Source organism: Hippichthys cyanospilos, chromosome 14, assembly GCF_059441005.1.
Source record: "Hippichthys cyanospilos isolate Australia breed blue-spotted pipefish chromosome 14, RoL_Hcya_1.0, whole genome shotgun sequence".
Taxonomy (NCBI): domain Eukaryota; kingdom Metazoa; phylum Chordata; class Actinopteri; order Syngnathiformes; family Syngnathidae; genus Hippichthys; species Hippichthys cyanospilos.
In genome coordinates, this window is record NC_142382.1 from 7,251,130 (window position 1) to 7,275,522 (window position 24,393).

The window sequence follows — 24,393 nt, forward strand, 5'->3', positions numbered from 1 at the left end:
TAGACAAGAAGCGGTGGCCAATCAGAAAACGCGTTGTAGGAAGTGGTCCCACGGCGACTAATCATAATTGAGTAGAGGCGGGCCTTGAAAGTGGGAGACTGTTGTCACCCTTTGTAAACAGTGCGCAATGAGGAACTACACTACCGCCATCGCCTGGTCGTGTATCATGATGAAAGGTAATTATTTTTAAACGAAAGGTTTGCATGATTTGTAGCTCAAGTTAAGTCGAAATGTGTATATAAAAATGTATTATAAAAACTTTCATTTAACATTATATTAAACAATTTATAATTTAGTTACCATTCTCTTGACAATTACCCACAAAAACAGATTTTGAAACGTCATCATGTTAAGTCATAGATGTCAAAGTCGAGTCCTCAAGGGCCGATATCCTGCACGTTCTCGATGCTTCCCCTCCAAACACAACTGGTTCAAATGATTAGGATAATTTCAAGCTCCTGCAGAGCTTGCTGAAAAACTAATCATATGATTCAGGTGTTCTGGGGAGAGGAACGTTGTTTTAATATTTACAGTATTACATTTCCCTTTTTCTTTACCCGGGGATACCGACATCTTCAATCTCGTGTTCTGTAGTTACTACAGAACACATCTTCAGGCACAAAAATGCCACAAAAAGACAGATGTTAAGTCAACCATTTATGTTTATTTTATTAAACAAAAACAAAACAGAACAAACACAAAATCCATAAAAAATTATAACGTTAACTGTCCTCTGTGCCAGCACTGAAAAGAATTCCCCAAGCAGATGACCAGAATACGGTTTTGATTTTAAAAAAAAAATTACCTCACCTCACATTGTTTTATTAAAAACACAAGAGCATAGTGACAACAAAAATAGAATTTGATAAACTAACATTCACTTTTCACACGCCACACGTACGTACGCATGCGCGCACACACACACACACATACACACACACACACAAGCACATCCCAGCTGACTTTGGGCACCACCCTGGACTGTTTGAAAGTTCACTGATGCGGACATGCATGCATTTTGGAGAAGCAGAAGTTTGCTGAACTGCATGGAAAGGTTTCATCCAGGCACTGCGGCAAACGGCGCACGGGAGGCCGAATTTTAGAACCTTGAACATGTGAGGCGGGTACGCTGGGAAACAAAACATGGACGTGAACTGTAGAGCACGCAGCAGCCATTTTGTGGACAGTCTGCCAGCTGGGCAGGAGGGAGACAAAACGGTGTGCCGCTGAAGCCGACTCTTGAAACAGAGCTAGCGTTGCCGTTTGGGTAAAATTGTGTCCTCACAGCTCTATGTGGATGTCTGAAAGGGACAAACTATGTTGAAGTCTGAGGATGAGTTTCATTTACACTGAGAGATGCATATGAGAGGGAAAAAAAATTCTGAAAATTCTCTATATCGTGTCATCTAATGTTGTACCTGTGTTGGATGACTCTGCTGCAGGGTTCTTCTGTGTAACTTCCTGTTGGACAAGCGTCTGCAGCCGTTTAACTTCCTGGTCGTAGTCGCTCCACTCAGCCACAATCCGCACGGCCGCCTGAAGCTTGGGCTCCTTCGTCATGGGGTTGTTACACTACAAACACAAGCCAACAGACATGATTAATGGAAGTTAATGTTACGTTAATTAGCGCGCCCTCCAGTGGTGGTCTGATATTATGACAGCCAAGTCTTTTTAGAAAAAAACAACAACAAGAATTTGTGTCTGTGTCTTTGTGTTGTGCTTTTTTGTGTTGTTTACCAGGTCTATTGTTTTGGCGTTTTTCTTGGAGGCGTTGTCACACCACGTTTCACACCACAACCACTCCTGAGGCAGAGACTTGATGGGTACTTGGTGGATCATGTTGTTGGGAAGATCCTTTCAGAGAGAACAAGAATATAATGTGAACTTGAGTTAATTATATCATTTTGAGGATGCATGGCAGTATAAACCTATAATTCTCCCAATAAAGTGTTTCTTGCTTCTTTTAACTCTACAAGGTTTTTAATGAACATCAGTCAAAAATATCCATTTTTATTTTGTTATATGGTGTCAGTACTACCTGTTCAAGAATATAAAAAAGATGACACTAAATCTTCCCCTTGTTCAAAAAATGGATGAATGTAAGTGTACTTACCTGGTCCAGGTTAGACAGACTGTTGGGGTCCTGGCTAAGACCTTGGTACTGACCACGCAGTCGATCCCCCGCTGCGATCTTTCTGAACTTCTTCAGGTCCACAACGTAGAGAGCGCTAGAGAGCACACGTCACATTTGCATGAGTGTGAGTTGCTTTTCTGTGTTTACTTTTATTGTATATTTTTTATACATTGCAAGCATTTTTTTTCCAATTTTTTTTCAACTGATTCACCATCAGTAGTTAAAATTGATTTTTGGTCTATATAGTTGTGAAGGTAATACCGTATCTTTCACCGGCATCGATAGGAAATGATGACCTTGTGTGTTTATGGAAGTTTCTTTTTGTCTGTATATATCTACGCCTTTGGACTTATCTTTGTTCTTATTTATGTATCTTTATATTGTTTTTTCTTTATTGGCTCTGTGCCTATTTCTTCATATATTCGTGCCTTTATCCTTGTGTGTTTTCATATCTCTATTTCCGTCTATATGTGTCTTTGTGTGGCGGACACTAGGACCATGTCTCTCACCCAGTAGGCATGTCGCTATGATCCTTTGATGCTTTGAACCTGTTGGCTTTGTCTTTGCTGTTTTGGACTTTGTTGTATCAGTTTTGTGATGGCATGCGAAGAGTAAAGATCTCCACTAGCACAGCAAAGTGTGGTTTCTTCGCCTCGCCACACTTTGTCCTTTTATATGTCTGACTTTTACCCTAGTGATGAGGAAATGAGGCTTCATGAAGGACGATGATTTGTACTCCACTCAACGGTGCTCTTAGTTTAACGATAAATGCGAGTGTGGTGGAAATATTGTAAATTTCCAGTGCCTCCTTGAACCAAGAGTGCCATCCAGAGGAGTATAAAAAATACCACAGCAGCTGGAATAGGCACCAACAAGCCTGCTACGATAAGCGGCTATAGAAAATGGACTTTGCCCATTTGAGCACGCCTCAGTATCTGACTATTTTTTTCTTGCTTGTCTGCCATTATGTTTGTATTTGCATTGCATATTTGTCCGTGCCATGTTTGTGTTCTCATGTACCTGATGTGATACTTGCGACCTGCCAGGTGACTGGCCCAGTAGCCAGACTTCCAGAATCGATATCCGTCCATCTCCCGTCTGCTCTCACAGAAAGGTGTGTAGCCGTACGGCGCCCCCTCCAGGTCAAAGTCCCGCAACTCCTTCAGGTCAGTACGCACAATCTGAACGTCCACAAGAACCACAAATACATCCATCTCATTTTTCAAATAGAATAATCCGTCATACCTTTTTGAAAACTACCTTGGAATTCTAACCCTAGTTTGAAAGTCTTTCCCTGGCACACATTGTTTACAAACTGCACCTGCTACGTTTTCATGGAACAAAGGAAAAGAGTGGACCTGGTCGGCATCCACAAATAGGATCTTGTCGACGGCGAGCGGGAACAGGACGTCCAGGAAGAGGATCTTGTAGCCCCAAATGATTCTCTGCTTCTCCGTCTGCTGGTGGAGCCAGCGGGGCCACTTGTACTGCACCAGCTCGTACTGGAAGCCGTACTTCTTGGCCATGTGAGGAATGAACTCCTATGGCACGACCAAGACAACAGCTATGAAGCTTAGCGTATGATTTTAAAGGCGGCCAGAGATAAAGAGGAACCCACCTTGAAGGTTGGCGACAGGTAGTTCTTGAGGAACCAGAACTTGACGGGCGTTTTGGTGTTCTTCAGGACCGACAGCATCATGATTCTTAGGAAGCGCTCATATAGATGACCTGAGGCAACCGAGAAGATGTTGATGACGTCGTCCTTATCCTGCCTGGCCTCCTCCGTCTTCCCACCGCCCGTGAAGCCTCTAAAACGGAGGAGAGGGAAAGGTTTCAAGGTCAGGGCGAAAGGGCATAAGTTCATCCTCCCTTGTGTGCTTACCTGGTCAGAGATTTCCAGAAGCCGGTGTCATTTTCCTCTGCGCTGCTGTCACTTAGCAGCTCCTCGTTGAACTTGTCGGCTTTTTTCTGGACCTGATGGACACACGTGTGTGCACGGATGGGAGAGATAAATGCAGGAACGCCTCACCGCAACAACAAACTCACCTTGACTTTAATAATTCGGCTCTTGAAGTTGTTCAGGACCACGATGATGTCGTCCGAGTCTGCCGGCGAGTCTGTGCCATCATGACTGCAACAAAAAAACACTTTTATTACCCCAAAAAAGACGCATCATCCTTATGCATAGTGTATCTAGCTAATTCTGTGTTCAGGTTGGCATCTTGCTGGATACTCGCATTGGATATACTGTATGGTATTCTTATTTGGTATCTTACCAAACTCCAGGGCAAAATGTGAACTGAATCTCGTAAAATCTGCTTTACAACTATTTCTCTACTGTTAGCCTTCTACTTTCTCTCAGGAAATGTTCGTACTATATAAAATGACCCAGGAGGCACAAGAGTTTCTGGAATTAACATCATGGGTCCTTGCAGGTTGAAAGCATGCATTGTTGGAATTTCCATTTTAGAAAAACAACAAATCTCAAATCACACTGTCATCACCTGTAAATCTTATAGATTTCATCGGATCTGCCTTTCCTCAGCTTCAGGTTCCAGGCACCAGGATTGGCCTTGAGTTGGAAATAACCCTGGAAAACACATTTAACAATGCTTACGACTTAGTCGCATTTCTGTGATTCATTGATTTGTCAGCGTACAAGGTTTGCCATGACAATGGTGTCCACGATGACAGGCTCGGAGGCGGTGCCCAGCGTAAACTGAAGGCCACGTGGCGGCTGGCCTGAGCTGACATCGAAACAGTGACCCTCCAGGAGAAGGTGTTCCAGCTCATATTGCGCCGCTACCACGTTCTCCACCTGCCAGGTCACCACAATAGATATTCACTGTCAAAAATATACATTTTATAAAAGTAATATCCTGAACATTACCTCCTCCAGGTAGATGTTGTCCAGGTCGTAGCGTGTGCGCACTGACTCCACCATCCAACTCTCCGGAGTGTTGAGGTTAAGCGTGAAGAGTGGCGTTTGGGGCATGTCCAGGAACTGCGCCATTGGGCCGGGAGAGAAGCTGCCATCCGGCTGGAACGCCAGCTCGGCCTCCAGCACGTAACGGTAAAAACTGAAGAACAAACATGGAAACAATTTGGCTCGAAATTGAACGGTGGTTTTGTTTTCTCAAAGATGAGAAATGTACTTGTGTGACCCATACCTCTTGAGAGGCATGTCGGACAGTTTGGACTGGCAGTTCATGAAGATGCGCAGATTGACGTTGACAAGTTGCTTGAGAACCTGAAGGGAAACAAGACAATGTCAGCGGCATTGACTGCAAGCGGGTGCAGGATCAAGTCAGCTCAGGTTTAGCGTGGATGGACCTACCATCAGAAAAGGAGCCAATTTCTGAGTATCTCGCGTGACAGGATCCACCACGGCTACCACGTCAAAGTACACATCTCCCTCCTTGGGACGGATCTTCACAGCACTGAGCATGAGGACAAAGTTAGACGCTCCGCAACATTAATCAAGAAAGGTATTGTTATGTTTGTATGAATTTTTGTCGACACCCCCACCTGTAGCGGTCATCAGCAAAGGCATAGTCTATGCGCGCCTCTCCTTTGGGCTGAGACGAGAGCAGGGCATCTACCTTCATCACCAGGTCGCTCGCCCTGAACAAAAGTCTGCATAAAATTCACTTGCATTTGACTCCAAATGACCAGGGCTACAATCATTAATGGGCCGGGAAACCTTTTTAAATTCTAAATTGTCTAAATTGTCACAATACTGGGAATCTCAGCTTTTCAACAATAAATTACATTTTAGCAGATTTCAGTCGCCCTCTTTGAAGGCAATCTGATTATCTTTATGTTGAATGAAAATGTTTTATTTTGTGAAACAACGATCTAGACCTTTGCCAAACCAAACCCTGAATCATAGAAAAAAAAAATACAGAATCTAAAACAATGTCCTATTTTTGAATAAAATGTTGGAAACCACGGTCAAATTACTAGTTTGTCACAGAGGATAAAGAATATATGCCTATGGGTGCTCTTATAATGACTGCGCAGCAGAGCGAAAAAAAAAAGCTATCAGGAAGGTTAAAACCCTAAAGATGTGAAATACCTGTCCTCCTCAATGCCAAACTGCTGCACTTTGCTCTTTATGCGTTCGCCCGATGTTTTAAGGATGATGCTCTCCAGCAGGAGGAAGTCATCCTGGTTGAACACCTCATCCTCTTCCAGAGGTCCGATGATCTGCGGCAATGAACCTTGTGTTAGGTGAGGAACAAATCCAGCCAAGAAAATAAGAACTCACTCGTCCGTTGCTGATGACGGCTCTTTGGCCCTTCTTCAGTTTGAGCACGTCTCGGCAGTAGGCGGCATGGGAAAGAAGGAAGTCAAATTTGTGGCTCTCATATGCACTCCTGAACAATGACAGATCCATCCCCTGGCGGAAACATTCACAAGTTATAAACTGACGACGCAAGCATTTTGAGTTCAGGTGAGGTGAACTCACCCCAACAGCAAACTCTGTGACATCAGTTCCTTTCTGTATTGCCGCAGCCGTTTCTTCTTTGGCCATTTTGGTGATAAAGTTCTTGGCGTTGTTGGCAGACTGTGTCTGCATGGCGGCCCAAATGGCACGCGTGATGGGTGTGGAGTCGCTGGACAACTCGGCCGACGGGTTGCTGATCATGCCTAGGCGCACGTTATTGCTAGTTTTCTGTCGGCGGCGAAAAACAACAACGTTAGCTGATCTCGGGAGACTTGTCCTAGAAAATGGCTTCCCCCTTTTTGGTTTATTACAGATTTCACTTCATTGAACAGGTGAAATAAAGGACAGGAGCCATCATACTGAAATGGATTAAAAAAAAAAAAAATCACCATGTGTCTGATTGCATCATAGAGGAGGCGGCGTCCTGAAGGCATTTCGAAGTCTCCCACCACCCAGAAGGTCACGGGCCGGATGTAGCCATCATCTGGCGAGCATAGGAAGAAAAAAAAATACAGTGTTTTAATGTGCCATTATGCACCTACATAAAAAGTTGTCACACTTGTGTGTTCAAGTGAAAGAGTAACTACATTTAGGAAAAGAATGGTAAAATGAATGCAGTCTCTTGACAATTCAAATGTAAAGTGGGATAGAGCGCAACAGGCTTTTTCTTGTCCTTGGGCCATAATTTACTCACCCTTCTTAACAAGTACTAAATTCATACTCCCTACACAAAGGTGGAGAAAAAGATAAGAAAAAGTTGATTAAATTTGCAGGTAGCCCTTTAATGGGCAGTCACATCTAATGATTCATTGCGTGTCATCCCTGAGCTATTGAAGTGGTGATGAAAATTACAGAGGACGGAGGAGGAGATAATGAGGAGGTGGTTACCACACCGATTGGTGGTGGTCAACCTTTTAAATAACGAAGAAGGAGCGAGAGAAAAGGAGAATACATGACTAGCATTCAGGCTTGAAGGTGACTGAATAGTCACCACTAAAAAAGTGCTGACCTTTTTTGGTCATGTAATTGATGCTGTTGGCCACAGCCGTGCTCTTCTCCCGCGTGTCCAGTGTGGAGAAGCGAGCGTAATCATCCACAAAATGGTTGTCTAGGGAGAAGTGATGCAGGGAAAAAAAAAAAAAAGTGAAAGGGGGCATTAGGTTGGTCGTTTTACAGAGGCTCCCTTATGAGACTCAAGGACGGTTATTGAGATGAACTCACTGGTGTCGGAGAGGTCCAGATAGGTTCTGGTGGTGGACAGAACTCGGGAGTTGATGCGAGGGACCACGTTGGGCTGGTTCATCATAAAGTCCACCACGTCGTGGTCGCTCGCCAGCTCGCCCTACCAGTCGCACAAATGAACATCACTTACAGTGAATTATAAAAAGGCGTAAATTGCCCGTCTCCCTCGGCACCAACATTCAATTAAACTTGCTTCCAAACTGGAAAACTAATTGTTTTATTCCTTTCAATCAGCAACGGGTGCACTCCCCTGATTGTTAGCTCAGCATTCAAACTCATTAGTTTACTGCAAGTCAGCACAGCGGAGATTAGAACAAGTAATTAGGAGACAACATTAGCAAACAGTTTCTCAATTACAAGCTTTCAACTGCCAACTCTCTTACGCAACAGACTCAATCACCAGGTTTGATATACCTGTATTCAAAATGTCAGTGTTCAAAGCAGGTATTTTCTAAAACCACATAACTGTTTTGTGGTTTCTGCTGTCACAATTGTGCAGTTACTACAAGAATTATTCACTTAAGTATTTACGTTTTTTTTTTTTTTTTTAAATGCTAATCATGAAATGCAGTCTTTGTCACGGCAGAAGTTATGACTGGGAAATATGACCAAAAACATAAAAACTCATTTTTATTTTTTTAAGTCATTCTGGACATTATCATTTTAATTGGTTTTAGTCTATTTTATTGGAAGGAATAAAAACAACATTTAAAGGTTTGATTTATTGCAAATGAATCCTGTGTAAATTCAAATTTGTTTTAACCTAAACTTAACATTCAGATACAAAAAGTTATTGCTATTCATAGCTCGGGCATAACTTGCATAAATACCATAATTAAAGGGACACTGTGTAAGATTTAGACCGTTTCTCAGTACGGACAGCAGGAGGTGCAGCATTTACCATTGTCTGTGGCTGTGACAAACATGGCAGCCTCCAGAGAAATGCCACCCCCCCATGTAATATAATTGAATGATAACTAGAACTACGATTGTATTTAAAACATACTATTGGTCGTTAGGAACACATTTATTTGCAAGTTTTTGAAATTTAGAATCATTCATTCTTTTTAATGAAAACGGTCTAAATCTTACACAGTCCCCTTTAACGGTTGTAAAGATGTCTGACCAACCAACCCTCCAGCGTTTTGCCATTTGCTCATTTTCAAATCATTGATATTTAAAATAAATAATTAGAATGAATTTGAATTACTACTCAGACTAAAGTGTGCAAAGTACGTTTCTAAGACGATCACCACTTGCATATGATATAACTACTGTATGTACTGCAGATCATATATTATAAAACACTGCTGTGCCTTTTATCACATTTTGAGGATCTGCAGTAACTTGTATTATAATACACAATGTACTTGTACAGTAACTCCAACTGACCAGGTATACGGCCCTCTGGTAGAAGGAGGTGGTCTCTAGGATCTTCTGCATAGTGATGGTCTCCAGTTCATCCGGCTCCAGGTGCTCACGCTGGTACGGTATTCCATTGTACATGACCACCGGCAAAGGGCCCACCCCTGTCTGCTCGTAGTACGCCCGTCCTTCCTGCAAACACGTACACGCATAGTAAATTCAACAAACTTGATTTGAACATGAAGGAAGACAGCTAATCTCACCTTCCTGTTGTTGTCATAGGTGGAGTCGGCTCCCAAGACGCTGCTGACCTCCACGTAGGGGAACCGCTTCTCCAGAACTTTAATCACATTGCTGACGGTCAGCCGGCCACCCGGAGGGACGTGATTGAACATCTGAAAAAGAAAAAAAAAAGATAAGGTGACAAAAACAACGACAATATCGTGTCTCACAGTCAGAGGTTTAGACTCACCGCAACCACCGCGTCGAAAGCACTGTGGCTATCCACCTCATCACTAATGTAATTGTAAGATCGTAGGAGGGCCACGCCCGCGTCCTGCATTCCATCTATGCTGTCTTCGTCTGACACCACAAATACAAGTCCAATCCTACAAAATGCATACACATAAAAGTTTCTAATTGCGATGTGGGGCATGTGCTTTCCACTTAATCAGCATTGACACAAGATAACGGAAGCAGACATTTTATCGGTGCTCCCCGACCATGTCTGACCAAATTCCCAAACTGATTTTCATACACTGATGCCAAAGGCCTGGTTAATGTTATGCTCATATCTCATATATCATATCAAATATTGCATAATTTGTGGACGTAATACATTCATTTTAATTTCCACAGATGGTGAAACACTAACTTATGCCCCCTCTAAAAAGGTTAATAATTTTCGAAATATTCCAATTTATAATTTTATAAAAATCTGTGATTTGGGGAATGGTATATAAAAAAATCCAAAGGAACACTATCATATGGCACTTTGTCAGGAAAAAGCAGTTCTCAAATGGGCTACAAGTACTGCTAGGGGTACATTAAGTTACCGCAGGTAATTTAATGTTTTCTAATAGTGTGACAGGAAAAGTACATTTAATTTCCTATTAAAGAGCAAATTAGTTGGAACATGAAGCAACTTACTGTTAAATTGCATTATGACTCCTTTGCAAAACATATGGCTTTATTTTCTACATTTTATGATTGTGTGGATTAAATGATGTAAAACACATAATACAGTATAGATTGGATGGAAAAAAAAAAACCTTATCAATATGGTTAATTAATTGTCATTTTGAAAGCAAATACCTGAGCGGGATGTTGTTTGAATAGAACATTTCTGCAACACTTAGCAACTCCACAGCGTTCTCCTGAGTTGGATCTAGAATGATCACCTACACAAAATAAAGGAAAGTGTTTAAATCTCATACGTGGATTCCGGCTTGGTGGCATCCTACCAGATTGTGGAAGTTCTTGCGGATCTGCCTAATTACGCCGGGGAAGGTGGGTCTGAGCAACTCCTGAACATTGTAGGGCCACGAGCTGTACCGATGGTCCGTCTCCAAGTTGTTAATCCACTAAAACACACAAACGCGATTTAGAAAATGAGCTTGCATTTTTTTGCGGAAGACTTGATGCTCCTCCTTACGCTGATGGCGGAGTTGCGGATGTCCACGGCATAGTCGGAGTCTGACGGCTGTACGTTAAGCTTGAGGATGTCGTGGATGTAGGGCGTGTCGATGAGCAGAGAGCGTAGACCGTCCATCACTTGCGCCTCGCTGCGCAGCACCTCAAACACGCTATCAAACACATGACAGTCTAGAGATTAATCAATACTATCAGCGGGAGGAAAGGGGAATGTAAAAGGTCTCTGCGTTACCACATATTGATACTCAAGTCAAGATAGTGTTTTCTTGTTTTTCAGGTATTTCATATTTGTATTGACATGGCAGAACTAAAGACATATTGGTGGCACCATTGATAATGACTGCCTTTGCATTTTAGTTACATATATGCGAAGATAACGAATCGATGACTAAATTAGTTGGTAATTGTTTGATCATTGATGAATCGATTAGAGACAAAATGGTCAGAATTCCAGCCCTTTGTGTGGAAATATTCTCAGGTTATCTTTTATCCTTGTACAAAAGCAGAGTGCTTTTCGTTATGTTTAATCAAAATAAGGTGTTTGCATGTATTATGTACAAAAGCAGAGTGCTTTTCGTTATGTTTAATCAAAATAAGGTGTTTGCATGTATTAATCTTTTGTCCTTGTACAAAAGCAGAGTGCTTTTGGTTATGTTGAATCAAAATAAGGTATTTGCATGTATCTGTTTTTGCTTTCAAAAATAATCAACATTTTTGTAGATTTTCTGACATGCTACTGACCAAAACAAGCAAACCTCCAATGTCAATTTGAAAAACAAAACGTCCTCTTTTGCAATCGAAAGAAATTATTTAAATCCAATTCAACAGATTAATAACAACAGATTAATTCCGTTTTGAAATAATTGTTAGTTGCAGCCTCAATTTTTTATTAAAAAAAAAAAAAAATCAGAACAAGACCAGATAAGCAATACAGTAATAAATTTGATGCGACATTGACTTAATCAAAAAGAGTAATTGGGCATATAAAGATAAAAAGAAATCAATTAGGAAAAAGGGCAAGGTTGAGTACATTACCTTGATGTCAATAAATGATCACAAATTATAATGGAATTTATTCAAGTTACTAGTTTTTTTATTTATTTATTTTTTCCTGAGAGAAAAGTATATATTTTTTCCTTTTTCAAATTAACCAAGAACACCATTTAACATTGTATAACTTATTAGAGATTCCATTTATTGGAATGTTCAATGTGATGAATTCAGACCATGGTCTGTTTTAAAGCAGTAACTAATTGTGCAGGTAGTGGCCAGCACGTCACCACAGGTGTAAACCTGTAGCTATACAAGCTAAAACCGCTGCTTTGTTTGGTTCACAACTACGTATGAGTACCTGAAGATGTCTTGTGAGTCCAGATCGATGTGCAGCCCATTGATGAAAAGGGCCGAGTCGCCCGGATGCAGCCCCAGCGTTCCTTTAAAGAACTGAAAAAAGTGATCACCTAATTAAATTACAGGTAACCTGCCTGAAAAAGAATGCCACTGTTAAATGCAGCTTTTGTTCATTTGTCAAAGGTTTTGCCACCTGGTAAAACCGAATACTCCCAAAAAGTCTTATTAATACATTTATACTGTTGTAAACCACTGTAATTGTGCATTCTGAAGATTAAATCGCTCTGGAGCTTGGATTAGTAAATTCCAACGCTTTTCACTCAAATAAAAATGGAATCCCAACGAATGTTTAAAAACAAAAGAGTCTGTGATTTATTGTACAACTAAAAGGAGCCCACAGTGCGTTTGTGGTAGCCATTACACACTTTGTGAACTGACTAAATGACTGACTTACACTCTTAGACAATCGAAACACACAAGCGCTGTCAGTTTTGCTCAGGCATCCGCTAGTTGAGCAATTCCAAAACTGAGCTAAACAAGTTAATTATTGCCTGCGTGACATTGCTGAAAATCAGTGCCTACTCCCAGTTAAATCTCATTAGGGAGAGACAAAGATGTCAGTTTAATCAAACTTTGGAGCGCCGCAATTACTACAGGACACGATGAGCACAAATATTGTGCATGCTGCTCAAACAGCATGTTGACAGATTGAAAATGTCACGTTTGCACGTGTCCAAACATATTCAACAAAAAATCCCATCATAAAAGTGGAAGCGGCCCTCATTTTTAAATATTTTCCCTCGAACCCTAAAGAGGTGGTGTTGTGGAAATTAAGATATTTTTTTAATCACTGGTTGTGATCAAATGCATCAAGCTAAACATAAGTCACAAGGTACATTACATTTGACATTATTTGTAAACAATAGGACTCAAAATGCTTCCAAGTAATGGTGGGCGTAATGCTGAAAACAATTGTCTAATATGAACCGTTTTATGAGGATTAAAAATATACCACAATATATTTGCATTTCTCTGCAGGTATTCTTTCCCAATTACTCTGCCTTGGACAAATGGACAGGGTAGGATTTCTATACAAGGGGCGTAATTGGACTTTGTGGTGAAACAATCCATCCATGAGCCGCACTTAATATTTTGACCTCTGCAAGCAGACTTTTTGAAACAGCTCTGAAAAGTGGACCGTGAAACAGATAAGAAGTAATACCTTCTGGTTTTCAGCGATCTCTTTGCGTATCTCAGCGCTGACCACCGTTTTGGTGATGGATCTGCGAGGATACAAATGATAAGACAATTACAACATTCTAACATTTTAATCAAAGTAACTTTATAATACGTTGGATCCATTGTGAGCTTGGATACCGGAACTAATGTTGGAATTTAGATCAGGGCTAAAAGAACAAAATTGTGTTCTTTGGTTTACAACAAGAGATTTGCTAACCCAAATTTCTTGGAACCCTTGACAGGAGTTTCTATATGTGTCTGTTTATTCTTCACCTGGCCTTGGTGGGGAAGTTCTGACTAAGGTCCTTCATTACATTCAGGGCTTCCGAGGTGGGAGCAGCCAGGATACGAGCAGCTGTCTGGAAACTCAAGTCTGTAAAAAAAAAAAAAAAAAAAAAAAGGATGCGCAGAAAATTGAGGTCACCCTATTTTACAGTTGCTCATTTATATTCCTCAAATTGTGTCAGTCCGTCTAACTAACCCATTGAGGTATGCGTCTAGGCCTGTCATTTATTTACAAACAAAGGCCTCCATTTTCTCAAGAACATATACACCACACAGCCCGGAGTTTAGATTCTAACGTCAAAGATCAAAAGTGTGCTGCCCTGCTGCATCACAGACCCAGTAACAGTGAGGCACATCGGCCCGTTTCATTTTCCCCCTCTTTCATCTCGCCTCAAAACTCCAACAAGAACCCCGGCTTAACACGAAGAGGAGGAGAAGCAGATGAGTGCGGATTATACTCGGTTGCAGTAGTCTTGTATCCAGTGTGATTACGGCCCCCCCAGAGGCCCGCCTCCCTTTGTAAACAGGCAGCGCTAACCGGCCCCAGCAGGGTTGCAGATAAACCCGACGCCCACATGACACTTTGAACGCGCAGCTCAGCCTGCTTCCCTCAACCCCCGCGGACACTTCACTCAAGGCAAACAACCCGAGCGGCCTTGTGTCCAAGCATCCTGAATGCATACCAATCGGGGAAAGTTGAAAGAAAGTGTGGAAGTAGATTATTTAAAGGATGCTGTAAAATGCCAATCGATGCGGATTTAATGTAGCGGCACACTCGTATCTCCCCAAAGATATGACATCTTGACTATCGACCTCGCTTATTGATTGGAGAGTCTGGAGACGTGTTGTGACTTTGGCTGCATGAGCTCATGGCCAAAGAAACACTACGCAATATGAACTTCATTTTGTGTTTATTACGTAGAGCAGTGAACTCATATTCATGATGATCAATATTCTATTTTGGGGAAAACTAACTTCTGTTATCAGCTGAAAGACAACTATTTCTCTTTAGGAGATCAAGCCAATGCAATAAGAGCTTTACTTTGGCTCAATCCTGGGGCCAAGGAACTATGTTCAAGTGAGTTGAACAGCTCCATGTAGAGCTTCGACACCATCTTGTAGTCAAAGATAGAGGCTGAGGTGAATTGAGGAGCTTCAAATACTGCTTTGCCACCATCTACAGGCAACAGTTTTAGGGAGCACCGTTTAGTCACACACCAGCATTATAAATAGATTTTATTTGGTTTAGCAAGTTTTCTGTGGGAAGCTGTTTTTTTTTTTTTTAATATTAATGCTTCTTTTTAAAATTGTTTGAGAGAGGATTGGATAGTTAGAGTATTTGTGGAGTGAAAGATAAAACAAGATCAAAGTAATATGTAATTAAGTACAATTATGAAATGACTGACCTTTTTTTTCTGTGCAAATAGTGTCAACTTGTTTCACAAAGACAAAAACAAGGGACATTTTTGCAATAGTTTGTATTATTTTTATTTGACGCAGTAAATGAAAATTACTTTTCAATTTTCGGTATTTGGTTACTTTTCATTAACTGTAATAACCTTGGTTCACCAGGTTCATATCGACATGTACAATGAAGCTCTGCGGCCATTTACTTCTACTAATTAGCACATTCTCATTGCAACTGTCTAAAAAGACAGAATATAGAGGTGTACTTTATACGAGAGAGGTAGAAAAGCATCTTACCAGTGAGGTGAATGAACGACTGAGTATTTTATGATGTGACAGCGAACCGGGACTTCTCTGCAGCCAGAGCAAAGTCATCATTTGTCAACTTTGTCGACAAACTAATGGACGCAGAGCAGACGCGCTTCCTCAGGGGGTATTTACAACGTCGTAAAATTGATTCCCTCAAAATGAAAGTGGCAGATATAATGCTAGAAGGTGTTAAACTGGAAGCTGAGGATGTGTTTCATTCCTGCCACTTGCTTGGTGTATGTTTTTTTGTTTGATGGACAGGAAAACCTCAAGAAAAAAGTTAGGCAAACTTCGATTGTTAATCTGCTGTTGAGGCTCATTTTTTTGGAATGAGGGGTACAAAAAAAGGCAAAGGTCCAAAAACAGGCAATAATTCATGTTTGTGGTCGGCATGGATTTTCACGAGGCAAACGAGACCCACCTTGCATTTCCCAGACTTTGAGCGGCGCCATTTCATTGGTGCTTTCCACTAAATGTTTCCTCAGCTCCTTCAGCTGTTCTTTCAGTTCTGGGTAGAGTGTCCTGGATATACACAATGCCTCTGATAACATGTTCTTATTCTGTGTTGAGGAACTGTGCAGGGAAGAACGTTTGGCTCACTTGAGTCGGCCAAAAAGGAATCCCTGGACCTCGTCCACTGGATCGTTCTCTCTGATCATTGTGGCGTTGATCTCTGCCCCTAAAATCAAAATTGATTAACTAACTGTTCTGGGTATAAATATTGTGTGGTGTTGTGTCTACCTTGTACTTGTGTGTCATCCTTTGCCTTGTACTCTTGGTTTTTGATGGCCAACTCCACTCCAAAGCCAGAGAGCGAGACCCTCTTTGAGCTTGGATTCTACCGGAAAGATTCAGATTTTGCAAATCGGTGATGACTATCCCAAAAAAAAAAAGCAATGTAATTTTTGACCTGATATGCATTTAAAGGGGTAGTTGTGATAGTTTTATAAAAATCTCTTCTTATCATACTTGTTAAAACAACAAATTGATTAATCAACAAATAATCAAATATTATTTTTGACAATCGATTTTTTAAAATTTCCTTTACTTCCACTAAGGTTGATGGCAATTTGAAGTAACGAAATGAATATCATAGGATTATATGGAAACAAAAACGCAGCCCAAATTCAGCAGTGATATAGATGGGAAACGTACAGCAACATAATGCCGGAGCACATAAGTGGCCAGGCCTTCGCCAACTTTGTCCGTGATGGCCAGGTGAAGCTCCCGAAAACCTGCCTTCCCCATTTCAGCATACAGGATGACAACGGGGGCATCCGACTTTGATCCAGGATACTTATGGTCACCTTTGAAAAGATAAGGCTTCGGTCTGTGAAGGAAACACAGATGTCAATTATTATTCGAACCGCTACGCTTCAAACTGTTTAGGTGTGTTGTTACCTTTCCGAAGCAGTTTTCAAGAGTGCTTCCAACTTGTCGGGATCGCACGTCTTTTCCCCATGAACACTGAAAAAGGCCGAACATCTTGCAGGAGGAGGCTCATTGGACGCAATCTAGATGCATAAACAGGATCATTAAAGGCTGGCTCAAATGCAATCAAAAGAACAACGGTGGGAAAAAGCAGTTAAATTTCTGATACCTGCTGGAAGGAGTGCACTGTTGCCGAGTAAGCTCTGAGGGACAGGGCAAACTTGAGCATGTTCACTTGGACACCACTAAGCAAGGTGCTCGCTTTCTGCACAATCAGCTCATAATAGGCCTGATCTGTGTCAGCTGGAAACCCACAAAAAAAGACATTCACCAAAACTTCACATCACAAGTCAATTTTTTCCTTCACAATATTATGTTCTATGTACACCATACTAAATCAGCGGAATAAGAATTACTCAAATTAATCAAAACATTTTAATCAAGGAGCCCTTGACTCATATGCTTTCTGGGTTTGCTCACATTCCAATAAAATAGGAAAGCCTCTTCAAGTGAATGGCGTTAACTTACCATCATGCTCTTCTATGTTTTGACTGGCTTCGACAAAGTCCCAGAACTTCTCTTGGCTCTCCTCTGCTAGGAATTCACTGAAGACAATGACACAATACAGATATGCCATGAGTTTAGTGAACGTTTAAATGAACAGTTTGCATGAATAGTTTGCATGTGTGTGTGTTGTTTAATACCTGGCCTCCAGAAGTAGAGGCGTGTCAGCCCACTTGGCCGTAAGGGTGGTGGTGACGGCTTTGGAGTCAGCCCCGCTGCTGGAAACGATGGCGAGGGGCGACAATAGTGAGATCCACAGAAGCCACATCATCCAGCCTGCACCTGGCAGCAGATATTCGAGGAAACATTAAGGAATTACACAGGAGATAGCAAAATCTTAAACATACCTAGAAATTTGGCAGAACAATGATTCAAATTAAAACCCCATTGCATTACTATAATAAATGTGAAATTGTAATTCACAGTTTAATTATCTTGAAATATTTTCAACGAATAAGACTACATAGAAAGTAAACCATTAAATAAACCACTTAATCGCATGTGATAATAGTTAAGTATTAAATGATGGTTACAGTTGTTAAGTCCATCTCTTCTGTCTTATCTGTAACCCACAAATGTAAACCACCTTCCAAACATACGTATGTTAGGATAGTTGAAGACTGACATCATTCCGTGTGATTACATTTATTGTAACAGGAAGTTGTGTGGCGTCGCTTGTAAACAGAAAGACGCTACAGCTTCTGACCAATAGGAGCTATCAGCGTGGCCGCTTCGTCCAATGACTGCAGTTTCTACGTTCTGTCAGTCAGTGCTTTAATTAGCAAGCGCTGTCACTTTATAAACGCCAATAAATTGACAAACGCCAACATCTAACACTTCACAAATACAGATTACAGGTGTCTACATTGTTATTAATGACAAATTAATGGCAGCGACTTCAGAACAGCTTGGACCGTGATGCTAGCCGCAGGAGCTAGCTTGATCAGCTAACAGTAAACCATCTTTTCAAGCGGTTTTCGTCGCAACGCAGCGTAATTAAGACAAAATTGACATTTTACTTCATAACCACAAGGCTGGTAGCGGTTCGCATGCAAAATAAAGGCTTAATTCTCCTCACCGAAGCCGGCTTCGAAGCTTCCCGGAATCATGATTTGCCGGAGACTAGAAGGGGTCCTTGGTAGGGGAAAGTTTGGGTAGCCAATACATTTGCCTGCTCAAAAATTTGCGGTGGAAAATAAACTGCCGTCAAAACTAAGAGACTTTCTCAAACTAGCGAAGATTTAAAATTAAAATGGCAACACAAAAATAAAGAAGTGTCTCTCATACCTACCTCACAAAAATTAAAAATAATAATTTTACTTTGAATTCATGTATTTTATTAAGGCTTATGGTACGTCCACCAAGTGAATGAATTCATATTGTATTAATACAAATATATATATATATATATATATATATATATATATATATATATATATATATATATATATATATATATATATATATATATATATATACATATATATATATATATATATATATATATATATATATATATATATATATATATATATATATATATATATATATATATATATATATATATATATATATATATATATATATATATATATATATATATATATATATATATATATATATATATATATATATATATATATATATATATATATATATGTTGATGTTTGGTGCGGCAACAGTAAAGAACAATCAAAAGTGAAATGACATCACGGCTATGCGTTTTTCTTTACCATTTCCTCGCTCTGCAGCCTAAATTAAATTGGACAAGAGATCTTCCGGAGGGAGCGGTTACAGCCTGTGATTCAACATTTTGTGAAAAGCAGGCGACATTAATTATCCTGTCGGGGTTGACCTTCACTTTTAAAGTGCATGTGCAGCCACCTTCTTTACACTCAAAACAATCGGATAGATCCGCATTTAAGGACTGGCTGCAGTGTCCTCACAAGTCATTTAGCACAAGTGTAATTAAGCATGATGTCGAAAACACGCACACGCCCTGCAGGGGCCTGTCAACGAGGTGACATCCTCACATGAATTACAGGAGATGGCTGTCATCTTTCAAATGGCGCACCCTGGGTGTCGGTGGGATGTTGGGGGTCTTCTCCTGCTCTTGCCACCCTTGCGGGCACGTCAGCCATTTTAGAGGTTGAAAGCCTCAACGGGGGACTCGCCAATGACCTCAATTAAACTTCCATTAATATGAAGGCGTCATGTCGTTTCGCGCTGGTTACCGCTAATTAAAAAAGCGTGCCGGACGATTTAATGGGGGTCATCTTGGGTGAAGTGGCAAAACACCTGACCAACCACAAGAAAAGCTGCTGGGCATTTGTTTCAGCGAAAACACACAAATTGCACTAAAATGCACCATTTTTGATCAAATATCTGTTGTTGTAACACAGCTTTTTAGATGCTAACCGTTAGCATATCTACTGTGTTAGCCATTTTGTGTTAAAGCTGAGCTTATGTGGTTGTTTTGAATACGATTGTAATTGTAATTCTAAGATGTTTGGTTGACTGTTTTGTATGAGTGTGTAGTATGAGCATAATTTTCATGGTCAATATTATTGCCAACAATAGAGGTCCTCAAACTCAAATTTTGCTCGGGGCCCTACGTAGATGTACATCGGCCTGATATGATACAAGTTGTCTTTAATCTGTCCTTCATCAGCAAAACAGATGACATCGTCACACTGAAGCGCTTTCGAGAACTTGAAACTAATCACATTTTTTTTTTACAGGGGAACATAAATCTCAGCGCTCTCGGGCCCATTTCCGCGCTCTATAAATAAGCAGCACAGTGAGTTAGCGATAGAGAGCGAGACTACGTGAGACCCCAGAGCGCCGTTAGCATGTGTCCTACTGCATCAATTCCCTGACATCATTGACAGCCATTACTCCATAATTAGTCTGCGGAGACAAAGACGACCTGACGGCGATGAACCACTTCTGTCACTTGCGACACAGTCGGTGACGGCGGCGGCGCCATGCTCCCGGCTAAAAATGGCTGCCGTCAAGGAGGGAATTGTTTGTTTGGGAAATGCCAGCATCAACAAAGCAAATACAGAGGAAAAAAAAAACAAAAACAGGTATTTTTAATTTGCTCTGTGATCATTCCCGTATCGCAGAGTCTTTATTCAACCACCAAAACTCAACAGTAAATAGCTTGCTGGTGTTACTACAGTCATCGTATATGTGTGATTATTTGTTCTTTGAAGGAATAGGATTCAAATGTTCTATTATCCTGTTAATAGGATTTCTCATTGACTGCTAGCATTAGCACTGGTGATGTTTCTAAAACAAAGTATTGGTATTTAAATATACAATGAGAGTAATGTTTGTTATTGCATGTTTTGAACTGAATGATTCAATATGAATCCATTGAAAAAATATCACTTTCAGATGTGGATGCTAATGTTCTGCCATTGACCATTAGCATCAGCATCGTCTAATTTTCCAATTAGAAACAATCTGCAGTTCACAAACGGGGCTGGGGTGAGAGGTTGTATATATTTTTACACCCGGTGTATTTCCGTGAGGTTCTGGAAATGCGTGCGGACACTTGCATTACGGTTCCATGCCTGCGCTGTCTTTGGCACTTACGGGGTGAGAACATCCTCCTGCCTTAAGGTGACAACAAGCGTAGCGATCAATGGTTTGTAATAATGATGATCTCAGACATTTGAAGACAGATTCAATATTGCCCGCTCTGGCACTTTTATACGCCTGGCAGCGGCATTCCCCCTGCTCATCATTTTGTCCATCCATCCATTTTCATAGCCGCTTATTCTCACTAGGGTCGCAGGCATGCTGGAGCCTATCCCAGTTGGTTTCCAGCCAATTGGAGGGCACACAGAGACAAACAATGATTCACACTCACAAAAAAACTAAAGGCAATTTGGAGTGTCCAATATACTTACCATGCATGTTTTTTGGAAATTGGGAGGAAAATAGTACCAAGAGAAAACCCACACAGGCATGAGGAGAACATGCAAACTTCACACAGGAAGCCTGGAGCAAGAACCGAACCTACAGCTTTCTTGTGATAAACCCGATGTGAAATTAGGTTGACCACTCGTCACAAATGTGTCAATAACTTAATTAACACAAATTAATTTAATGTAGATTCATTCATCATATATTGCTGGCAACCACTCCAGCCGCCTACTGCCCAGAAACAGCTGAGATAGGCTCCATCAGGCCCATGACCTGGGTGAAGATAAATGGCTAAGAAAATGGATGAATGGATAATTCATTTTATTGTTTTCATTTAATTCATGTCCATTTTGGAAGAATTATTCAACATGTTACATTGTAGACCACCCCAGCAAGCTTTATGCATAATACTGACAAAATATGCATGTGAGATGCGGGTATTATTTTTGTCCATCTTCTATTTGCTCTGTAACGGTTTATTCTCATTCATTTTATTCCCGATTGGGGAAAACAACAAAAATCTCCCAAAAAGCAGCCGACAAGCAGAACACTGAGCAAATGCTGTTTGCATGACTCCTCGTTTATCATAAAAACGAATATCCATCTGCACTCGTAGATGAAACTTTCCAACAATATGAATAAAAAACACAATCTTCCACATGTTTTTTTTTTTTACACCCCCTCAAGGGTTTACGATATCTATATTTGTTCCTGTAATTTTCAGCCCATTGCCCACATTGACTGGGTTGTTACACATACACACTCAAACACAGCTGTTTTAAGATGCCGGATGAGAAATCCATACGGTAAGAGGTGGACGCCTTTAACAGCGCCGCCCGCCCGCCCTTGCCATCTCCATCCAGGCGGTCGGATACACCCAGAGGGATGATGATTATTATTATTACCCTTCTCCTTGCCGTGGTTTGGGGTCACCTTCTTTGTGCTGGACCAGTGCTGGGACTGCTGGTTTGAACTTGCCAGGGGGCACCCAGGGGCCCGTGAGCCCATCCGATGATGGATGGAGCTGACTGCCTGCTGCGTTTGCGTTATGGTGTCTCCACTTAATTCACATTATCTTACTGCTTTTAAGCAAAAAAAAATGCAACTTTTTACTGTGAAAATATTAGATTTTTTAAAAACAGAATAGATGTGATTTTTGCTCGAAACGAGTCTAATTTTCTTGACAATTTATTTTATGTAAATAAGCAACGTTTTATGGGAAATGCCAGATGCCTTTTCTTACTAAAATTGGACTTTTCCTTGAAAATAACCCTTTATCTGGAAAATACGCGCAATTATTCACATAGGATTGCAACTTTTTAATGAACATCTAGAACAATATCCTGGATAATCTAGACCAATGGTTCTCAACCTTTTTTCATTGATGTATCCCCTGTGAAATCCAATTTATTTTCAGCCAAGTACATCTTAATCAGTGCAAAAGATTTTTGGATTAAAAAAACAAAAAAACAAAACTCAAAACATGCCAAAATAATTAAATTGAATAACCTACTGAACATTAAAAAAACAAAAAAACTATGAACTTATATTTTCTTGCAACATGTAATTAATGCAATAATTTATTTTTAAAGGATATTGCATGTTTGTTTGTTTTATTTCAAATCTGGAGTACCCCCTGGAGTTCCTTCAAGTACCCCCAGGGATACCGTACCCTCATTTGGGAACCACTGATCACACCAAACGAAAATATTCACACTCTGCAAAATACCCCACTCCTCATATTGAGTTTTAAAAAATAGAATTGTAGAATATGATTTTTCTTGAAAATATAGAGCTTTTACAGTAGAATACCCAGACTTATTTTCTCCGAGACAAATTCCCTCAGAGGTAGAAAAAAAAAGAGATGTGCTCTAACCTTAAGCTTTCTTATGGTGTGTGTGTGTGTGTGTGTGTGTGTGTGTGTGTGTGTGTGTGCATGCGCGTACGTGCATAAAGGCCAGAGGATAGTCTAACCTTGGCAAAGAATAGTTTGGACAGGGGCCAGCTTGGAATTCACCTTAATCCCCCCAGCCTCGTCTATCCTTCAGCAGATCCTGTAAAAGCGGCGGAACATTTCATTTTTACGAGACGATCATACTTTCTGATAAATCTTCACCATTACGCCTCAAAAGAAAGGACTTGCAGAAGGACTAGATAAAGGAGTGGCGGTTACGCCCTCCCTCCTGTCGGGGGCACTGTTGAGCTTCTTTTGCAGTGCCGTACTGCGAGAAGACTGCCCCTGTCTGTTTGCATCTTACTCATCAATAATTGCCTTGACAATAATCATGAAACTTCTCACTCAGTGACTGAGATGGCTTCACAAGTCTGGGAGGGCAGCCTGCTCACAAAAACATGCAATTTTCTTAAATTCTGTCTTTTTTTTAAAATAAAGAGCTGTGAGAAAAATAACTTCATTATCATTCTAAGGTCATTCTCATCTTCAAAAGTTTCCAAAAGTTTTACAATGCAATAGAAAATTGTAAGTAATTACTGTGCCTTTGGAAATTGCGGGAATTTATACGTTTATGAAATTATCCATCTATTTTTTTAACTTCTTATCCTCAGAGGGGTCGTGGGCTTACTGGTGCCTATCCCAGCTGTCTTTGGGCAGCAGGGTACACCCTAAATTGTTTGCCAGCCAATCGCAGGGCACACAGAGACAAATGAACGTTCACAATCCGCAAACACACCTCAGGGCAATTTGGGGCATCCAGTACACCTACCCCGCATGTTTTGGGATATGTGTAGGTCGTAGGTGCAATTCCGACTCCGGACTTGTGTGGAGTTTGCATGTTCTACCCTGTGACAAAAATGTATAAAAAATACAAGCTTGAACTCATAACTTTGTTGAAATGCCAATTAAGAATATGTTTAATGAAAAACGTTCATATTTATCCAAAACAACTATTGATTTCAGGCAAGACTGTCTTCTTTGTTTTAAAATAATGAACAAAAAGATAAAAGTGTTCCCATTCTCATGGTTGTTAACGTGTCTTAAAAAGTTCAAGGAAAATTTAAACAATCTCTT

The 24,393-nt window shown here is 40.6% G+C and overlaps 1 protein-coding gene and 1 long non-coding RNA gene across 6 annotated transcripts; one reads left to right on the forward strand and one right to left on the reverse strand.

Annotated features, from left to right (window-relative positions):
* The first annotated feature begins 71 nt into the window (after positions 1–71).
* Positions 72–11,522, forward strand: LOC148412739 (uncharacterized). 5 transcript variants are annotated; one of them, XR_015867769.1, is made up of 11 exons: positions 72–176; positions 1,443–2,258; positions 3,245–3,300; positions 4,829–4,959; positions 5,034–5,207; positions 5,277–5,622; positions 6,290–6,367; positions 6,444–6,590; positions 9,205–9,404; positions 9,474–11,381; positions 11,442–11,522. It is a non-coding gene; the product is annotated as an uncharacterized LOC148412739 (long non-coding RNA). The 5 variants fall into 5 exon arrangements; XR_015867768.1 differs by having other exon boundaries at positions 9,474–11,522; XR_015867772.1 differs by having other exon boundaries at positions 9,205–9,311; positions 9,474–11,522.
* uggt1 (UDP-glucose glycoprotein glucosyltransferase 1) lies at positions 645–18,580 on the reverse strand. The gene is made up of 39 exons (XM_088433055.1): positions 18,508–18,580; positions 17,570–17,711; positions 17,394–17,470; positions 17,035–17,168; positions 16,836–16,948; positions 16,590–16,764; positions 16,176–16,272; positions 16,035–16,113; positions 15,856–15,956; positions 13,707–13,806; positions 13,417–13,477; positions 12,196–12,287; positions 10,846–10,996; positions 10,655–10,774; positions 10,506–10,591; positions 9,664–9,799; positions 9,455–9,586; positions 9,219–9,383; positions 7,806–7,926; positions 7,594–7,692; positions 6,974–7,068; positions 6,606–6,812; positions 6,405–6,536; positions 6,213–6,343; positions 5,663–5,758; positions 5,472–5,574; positions 5,305–5,384; positions 5,025–5,214; positions 4,794–4,952; positions 4,639–4,724; positions 4,181–4,265; positions 4,017–4,108; positions 3,753–3,942; positions 3,493–3,675; positions 3,155–3,315; positions 2,114–2,228; positions 1,738–1,854; positions 1,419–1,572; positions 645–1,315 (listed from the first exon to the last, which is right to left on the reverse strand). The coding sequence occupies exons 1-39, from the start codon at positions 18,536–18,538 to the stop codon at positions 1,290–1,292; spliced, it is 4,614 nt and encodes a 1,537-aa protein (XP_088289181.1). The 5' UTR covers positions 18,539–18,580; the 3' UTR covers positions 645–1,289.
* Between the last annotated feature and the right edge of the window lie 5,813 nt (positions 18,581–24,393).

Coding starts and splice junctions, on each gene's coding strand:
- uggt1 (XM_088433055.1), bottom strand. CDS start 18,538: ATGATTCCGGGAAGCTTCGAAGCCGGCTTCG. Junction 6,344..6,404: donor CCGTCATCAGCAACGGACGA/GTGAGTTCTTAT, acceptor TCATTGCCGCAG/ATCATCGGACCTCTGGAAGA. Junction 4,109..4,180: donor GCCGAATTATTAAAGTCAAG/GTGAGTTTGTTG, acceptor TGTGTCCATCAG/GTCCAGAAAAAAGCCGACAA.